The sequence below is a fragment of the Brassica napus genome, chromosome A1, assembly GCF_020379485.1.
Source record: "Brassica napus cultivar Da-Ae chromosome A1, Da-Ae, whole genome shotgun sequence".
Taxonomy (NCBI): Eukaryota; Viridiplantae; Streptophyta; class Magnoliopsida; order Brassicales; family Brassicaceae; genus Brassica; species Brassica napus.
The window spans coordinates 7,636,249-7,644,313 of NC_063434.1; the positions used below are offsets into that span (position 1 = coordinate 7,636,249).

At 40.2% G+C, this 8,065-nt stretch overlaps 1 protein-coding gene across 4 annotated transcripts; it reads right to left on the reverse strand.

Annotated features, from left to right (window-relative positions):
* Window positions 1-780: 780 nt before the first annotated feature.
* On the reverse strand, window positions 781-3,841 carry LOC106379174 (glutathione S-transferase T3-like). Of its 4 annotated transcripts, XM_048741278.1 has the most exons (4): window positions 3,201-3,837; window positions 2,380-2,935; window positions 2,241-2,297; window positions 781-1,104 (listed from the first exon to the last, which is right to left on the reverse strand). In XM_048741278.1, the coding sequence occupies exons 2-4, from the start codon at window positions 2,923-2,925 to the stop codon at window positions 1,078-1,080; spliced, it is 630 nt and encodes a 209-aa protein (XP_048597235.1). In that variant the 5' UTR covers window positions 2,926-2,935; window positions 3,201-3,837; the 3' UTR covers window positions 781-1,077. The 4 variants fall into 4 exon arrangements, with proteins under 4 accessions (XP_048597235.1, XP_048597226.1, XP_048597230.1 ...); XM_048741269.1 differs by having other exon boundaries at window positions 781-2,297; window positions 3,201-3,838; XM_048741273.1 differs by having other exon boundaries at window positions 781-2,297; window positions 2,380-3,841.
* Between the last annotated feature and the right edge of the window lie 4,224 nt (window positions 3,842-8,065).

The window sequence follows — 8,065 nt, forward strand, 5'->3', positions numbered from 1 at the left end:
AAAGCTAGTGCTAGAGCAGTTCTTATACATCGACTCGTTTTAAAGTCGCCTGAGAGAACATATCTATGAGCCAAAATAAGATATTGGATTTTAGAAAAATGTAGATGCTTAAAGGACCTCAAAACATGAAGGAATGGGGGTAAAGGGTGATGATGAATGTTGATCAACAGTAGGAAGTAGCGTTTGTTTATAAATATTATAACCAGCAATAACAATGGTTTTCTTTTATCAACTGGAATTTTATATCAAACACAAGAAAGGATACATTGTGGAATACATAACTGAATGAGAAAAGTAAATCTGCAGAGACAAAACTGACAGAAACTCAATTCTCCAGAGTATGGGAAGCATTCATAACAAAACTGATAATGCAAAAATACCACAAATGTTCTATAACCAAAAAACAGAAAATACCTAGGGGACTTAACCCAAGAATTGAAATACTCAAAACGAAGCAACGGTTTTTAGAAAATAAATTATGAATTGAATAGCATAAGAATTGTTGATTTAATCACCAAATGCTACTAGAAGTACAGAGACTAGTAGTATACAAGTACTTTATATTCATAGGTTAAAAAGTTTCTAGATGAGAAAAGGGAACACGGACTAAAGCCTCTACAGTCTACACATTAAATAATTGCCAGTTTCCTTCATTAACTTTGTTCGTGTTCCAATGAAGTTAATAAAATATATAAATAATCAGTTAAGAGAATTTTCCTTATTTTTCATACAAAATTTGTCTAAAAGAGCTTAGAGCACCTCCAATGGTGTTACCCACCATTGGAGTCCTTAGCCTTAGTTTAATATTTTTTTTTTTTTTTAAATAGTTAAGGACTTTAAACCTAAATCTTGGTCCAATGGTGTTATCCGTTTTGGAATCCTTAGCCAAAAAAAAATTAAATTTTAAAACAATAAAGATAAAAAATTTTATTTATTAAAAGACAAAATAGAAACATACAATAATTAAACATTTTAATCATTACCAAACTTGTTCCAAATATTTTGGTTCTGACTTGATTCAAGACTACCCGTGACATTCAGAAACGTAAAACTTGGAAGAGACATCATCTGTTGTCTTCAACTGGAACATGTCTTGCTCTTCACCTGAAACAAAGAAAATGACATGAGTAAGTAAGTTAAGTAAATCAATCTTCTAATGCAAACATCACTAAAGCTAACAAACCATAATTCACGACAATATTTCAGCCAACAGTTTATTTTTCAGTGCTGCTTCCATCTCAGAGAGTGGCTCGGGCTTTTCTAGCAAACTCTGTAACAAACTATGCTTAGAGATTTCCTTTTTCGTCGCCAACAAGCCTTCTATCTTGGTTAGTTCTTCTTCTTTTCCAGTTTTCTTCCTCTTACCTGCGGCCTTAGCAGCCTTAACCCCTACCGGTCTAGCTTCTGGCTCTGGTACTGGCAGTGGAGAATCCATACTTTTCCGCTTATCCTTGTCCTTCTCCAGAAAGGTGGAGCACCATTTGACGTCATGTCTAAGCTCCCTCCACGCGTGTTCCAAGTTGAACTTCATGTGATGGTCACTGCTGAAGATCTCCAATGCAGCCTTCATCACATCGTTCTCATTCTGGCCGCTTCTCTGCTCTCTCAGGGCCAAGTCGTAGCAGCCAGAAAACTTACACACCAATTCGTTGATCCGAGCCCATCTTTGCTTGCATTGGCCTAGTTCTCTTGGCACTGTCCCAACCAGGACAGGACTGTTGTTGTAGTAATATAAAATCCTCTTCCAAAAGGCAAGACCTTTTTGTTCGTTACTTACAATTGCATCCTTGCTGGTGTTGAGCCAAGCACCAACGAGGACTAAATCCTCTTTGACAGTCCACTTTCTTCTCTCTTTCACAGTTGACTCTTGCGGAGATTGAGAACTAAAGATGGGAGTTTCTAAAGACTCAAGCTCAACTGAGTCTTGACTCGCTAAAAGGTTAATAAAACTAGAGGAAGTTGCCATTTGGGAATAAGTAATTGTGATTCTACAGCGACTAACCAGTAGGATTAAATAGGGGATTCTACAATTACTCCTAGTAGAAAACAGTCTTATCAAAACAGCTAGCTATAATTTAATGAAGTGGTTCTTTGCAAAATGCAGTTACGGTCAATTAAATGGTGGTTTAGTATGCATTTATAGCTACAACATGACTTTTAATTACTAGTATGCAATGACATATATTCAAGCATTTTGATTACATCTCATATATGAAGGTTGGAAGTTGTTTGTACATTACCTTGTAAAGGTCAGACAGTCGCATTTTCATCCTCTGAACCTCTTCCTGAAGCTCTTCCTGAACAGACATGAGACAAAAGAGTCTAAATTTTTTCAAGGAAATATGAACAAAAATAAGATGAAGAAGGAACGACACTAACCAGGCTCTCTGTTACGACGTTGTCCTTCTCTGCAACCCACTTGAACATGACCACCATACATATTAGGAATGCTACACTAACCAACACACAAACAAGCAATGGATAGCCATTTGCAATCCCGGTTTTCTTCTTAGTTAACTCCCCCACAAACTTCTCAACCTTAACCAGCTTCTCGTCACTCTCATAAGCTTGATCCTTAAGCTCCCTAAGTTGTCTCTGCTGGTCACGCAACTCCTCCATGACCGCCACATCCCACCATTTCCACACATGGCAGTCTCCATCATCCGTGTTCGAACAACTGAAGTACCTTCTCCCTGGATCTTTGCTTGTGTAAGAAGTTTTAACAACTGCCTCACTACCACAGTAGCAGGTAGCGGGGATTCCATCATCACTCTCAGGTTGAGGAGGGTACTCAACCGGCTCCGGTATGTTCTGCCTACTGTCAGCATCGTCGGAGTATAGATCAGCCTCCGCTTGAAGAAGCGAAGTTATATCTACATCGTACTCCTCTGAAGATGAAGGCTGGCTGTAGCTATAACGACCCATTTTTCTTTACCTGAAAGCAGAGAAACGAAGGCGTTATCGATTGAAAGCAAACAAAGGCGTTAATGCATTTTCAGACCCTTACCAAAAACTATAATATCCCCCAATCGATTTAAACCCTTATCATTTTGAAACCAATAATTTGAAAAAAAAATAATCCACGATTCGATTCAAACAAAAACCGTTTTCGAACCCCAAATCCGAACCCTAATTTGCGAGGAACACAACTTTATACCTAGCGTAAATCAATAAATCAACGAGAGAACCTTTCGATTTACCTTCGATTGCACCGACAACCCTTCGATTAACCTCTTTATCGTCGAGAACCCTTCGATTAGTGTTCTTCACCTTCGAGAGCAGAATCGCCTTTGTCGCCTCCTCTGTTTTTTTTTTTTCGTGGTGAGAATAAATGAAAAGAAGACGCGAGACCCTTCACTCAACGCACCAAATGCGTGTGCCACGTCACTAAGGATCACCCCAATTTGATCCTTAATTACGGACCATTCCTTAGTTTATTTCCCCTTTTTGCTAATATTATATTAATTAAACTTAAGGATTAACTCCTAAGGATTGTCCTAAAACTGCCGTTGCGGATGGTCTTATAAAAACCCATCACTACGTTTGCTATCTTTTATCCATTGTGTATTTTATCGCATCCATCTTATATTTTACGCCTCTTTCTTTCTCTCTTCAGATTTTCTTTTATTCAAACTCTTTATCACTCTCATGCATAGATTCCTCGTCGTATCTCTCGTAAATATTGATTGATCCATCTTCTTTTGTTTCCAAACTCTAATCTTTTCCATTTTGCATCTTACATACGATTTACTTTTAGATAAGATCTAGGGTTTCTTTCTTTTCTTCCAAATCTTGCTGCATATTATCCAAGATCGTGTTTTCATGCTTGCTAGAGTTCTAGATCCATCCATACAAAGCGTACATACATACTCGGATACAAATACAAACCTATTGTTTATGCAAAAGCATCTTCGATATTCACTATTATTAGTTGGTGTTGTAGGGATATATATCGAGGGAGAGCTTCCTTGAGTCCATTCAGAGGCTGTGATATGATCCAATTAGTTTCCGACTCATCCATCCAAATACCGAGTTACTAAATTTTAAGATAGACTCGTTAAATGAATGAATGATGCGGTAGACAAATTGGAACATTGATTCTCTTTGGTTGGACTGAAGGGAGCTCCCTCTCTCTTAATACTATAATTTTCTTGATCTCTGGAATTTTTATTCGTCCTTTCCTAAAAAATGTTGACATACTTGGCCAACAGGCATAGTCAATAGTAGGAACATTAAAGTTTTTGGGGTTATATAGGTTCCAGACGTTCGTCTTGAATACATGAATAATATTACTGAGGTGTGGATATTTATAAATCTGGCATCTCCTACTTTCTTAATAACTCCCTATTTCCTTTCGTTTAATTAATTATCTTTCTAATTCTAGGTTAATCTTAGTCGGCTTAACGAACCCTAGCTAGCGAAAAGATTAGTTTTTCTTTTCTTTGTCTACGACAGTTAGTTTGATAGAGACTTGCAAAATCTGTGTGTTACTGCCATGTACAAGCTTGCTTTTCATTTTTATTTGAGTTTTCCTTTCTCGCACAGGATTCTCTGTTCTCCGAGACTTGGCGGCTGTATTTTACAAGGCTTTGTTCATTTTGTAGATGGCTAGGGTTTAGTGTAAGGAAAAGAGAAGCATGAAGACAAACTCATTAGCTTTGTTTTCTCTTGGGGCTTGAAGAGGTCATGGTGCTGCAACAAGTTCCCATAATTTTCACTTATTTTACATTTCCCAATTATGTTCCTCTCTCTCTCTTCAATAACATTCTTTAGTCTTTTTATAGTTGTTGAATTAAAAATTTCTTATTTTGAAACGCTTCGGTTTCTGCTTTCCTTGCCTTTGGAAGTTGAAATGAATTTATTTTCATTGAGAAATTCATTCGTATCTGTGTATATATATTCATTATCACTCAATTAAATTATTGGAAATTCGCAATCAGACCTGTGTTTGCAAGAACTATACATGTGACCTATAGTTTTAAGATTTGTTCTTAGAATAATCTTTGAAACTCTGTTGTAACTATGAGTTTTTTTTTTTAACTTTTTTGAGGCTCTTCGAGGTTGGAATTGCTCTCGCGCAAATGAGATTTCAAGTTCCTTCATGTTTCTTGTAATCAAACTTTCATTACCCTTGTAAATGATAATTACATTTTTAGGAAGAAAAAACTATTTATGTTATAAATAAAATCGCCTCGGTGGTGTCACATTATGGAATAGTATTAATAGGCCTAGTTATGAACATTTTTTCATATTTCATTCACAAATATCATTACGAGCTATACTTTCCTATGGTCACGACTCACATGTTTCCTTAACGTCTACGTGTCGATGTCGGTCTGAGTTTTCTACTTTTCTGTCACACTCCACTTCTGTTTTTCTTTTTGTTTGAACCAGCAGTAGTTATATTTTAGAAATTTTTACCCTCAGAGACACATGTTGTCTTATTAATATCACTCAGAGACACAATATGATACAGCACACTTTCTCTATGTAGAGTTTACTAATTTAACCCTCAACCAGACCAGAGACATATAGCTAACCAACCAATGAGACCAATCTAGTTATACCAAAACGAGACCAAACCGATCCTTACCTTTTACTTTTTACGAACCATCAGTTTACCTCATCTTCTTCCATTTTCACGGTCCTTGTAAAAACAATCTCAATCTCGACGAACCCTAATCCTTTTCTCCCGATGAACCCGATGAACCCGATGAACCCTAATCTTGTCCTTTTTACTTTCTAATTATCTCCCCCCGAAATTCTCTACCCAGAAGTTCGCAGAATCAGCGTATCGCCTCCGGTTTCTCGATCCAGAAGTTCGTCGCTTCGATTTCGCAGAATCATCGTCTCGCCTTAGGTTTCTCGACCCAGAAGTTATTGATACTTGCGGTGCTAGCGTTTCACCGAACATCTCCAAATGGAAGGTTAGATCCCTTATTTCACTTTCTTTTTGGAAAGCAAACCCTTAAATTTTAATTTTTTCCTTATAAATTGCAGATAACGCGTGTGATACCCGTCTCCCCGAGAGGCTTTTCGCCACTGACAGATTCCCCCGTAATCGCCTGAATATCTACTCTAGGCCCAACATTCTAGCTTTTGTTCGCCACGTCCTTCGCGGTTCTGAAGTGTTTGCAAAGATTAGGGATTCTTCCTTCGGAAAGCTTTTCGATCTGCCAACTCGTCAGTGCCCAGTTTCCTGTAAGCTGATACACAGCCTTCTCTCCCGTCAGTTACGCTGCAACCAAGAACACACGCTATGGTCTGTGTTTGGTAAAGACCCTCTTAGATTCAGCCTCGAAGAGTTTGGGACCATCACCGGCCTTAATTGTGGCTCATTTCCCGACGGGTACGAAGCACCTGACCACAACCGAAAGGATGCAAACAAGCAGAAGGGCGCACACAAAGATCCGTTGTGGCAGAAGATAGTAGGCAAGTACGACAATATCACCATTGCAGACTTAGCTGAGGAGCTTGAGCACGACCACCAAATGGATGAGTGGAGGAGAATCCGGCTTGCTCTCATCATCATACTCGATGGAGTCTTGATCGCCTCCCAACAGATTCACCGCCCTACGTTGAGGTACGTTCAGATGCTGGGCGATGTTGATGCTTTCCTCGAATTCCCTTGGGGGCGCGAATCTTTCCTACACACTGTGCGTTGCATGAAACCGCCTAAGTTCGAGAAAGGCACCCCCGTAGACAGCCCAGTTGATATGCTTGTTCTGAAGCTCAAACAAGAAACATTTCGTCTCACCGGCTTTCCTCTAGCATTGCAGTTACTCGCTTTCAGAGCCATACCCATGTTGCTCTCTAAGATCCCTGCTCCCTTTAACGACCAGACAATAATGGACCTTACCGAGCCTAATCTACCTAACCATCCATCCATTGATCTAGACGCAGTTCTAGAAGTAGAAGCTAACCCCTCTGTAAGTTTATAGCTCCTCTAGCGCCATTTGTGGGCCTTTATTTGCTGACTGACCACGATAACTTTGTGTGTTCTGTCACATGCAGCTGCGGGTGACACCACTTATACAGGTCGTCAGGGGACCGCATCCTGGGTGGGGGGTATGGCCAAACGAAAAGACAGATGATAAGGTGACATACATGGAGCAGCTGATAGCCAACAACCACTGTTTTTCTAAAGCTATGTGGCCCGGAGGAGATTGCTCGGAGCCTGTTTTCACGTTTACTCCAATACCGGAAAAACCCGTCCACAAGAAACACACTGTTCCGAGGAAAAGGATGGACTCCACGATCAAACCTCACAAAGCGGGGAAAGAAACTTCAGTACCTTCAGAACAAAGGCGCAGCACCCGCTTGCAAGCATCCTCCACTCCAACCCCCGCCCCCTCCACCGAGTTGGTAGAAGCTAGAATCTCTACTTTGGAAGCCAATGCCACCTTGATGGTAGCCAGAATAACCGGGTTGGAAGCCACAGTTGCGAAGTTGGGAGCATCCAACGACCGTCTTAAACAAAAGCTACACTGGCAACTTAAAAGGAGCAGAGCCACTTCTTTATTACCACAGTTTGTTCTCACGCATCGTCGCAGGAGCGCACCTCATCGACCACAGTCTAATGATCTCCCAGGTGATGATCATCATGATTCTCCCAACTCTAAGAGGCGTAAGACCAACCAGGTAACCCATTTTTCTTGCATTACAACATACATAACCATTACAAAAGCTTGATTCTAAAACTTTCAGGTTTCATTTGTTTACCAGGTCTCTGATGCCATTTTGGGTTCTGGATCACCTATTCTGAGTCAATACCGTGCCCAGCATTGTGCTTCTAGGCGCATTGATTTCAACAACCCCTCTGCTGACCACCAATCCTCTCCACATCACTCTCCCGGTACACACTCTCCCCTAAGCCCCTCTTTTAGCCAACGATCCACCCAACTACCATCTACTGACCACAACTCAGCTGACCACCAACTTAACCGCCATCACTCTACCGACCACCAATCTCCTAGCCATCAACACCATGACCACAAATCATCTACTCACGGTACTGATAACCACCCATCTACCAGCCACGAGCCTCTATCCTATACCCCTCACG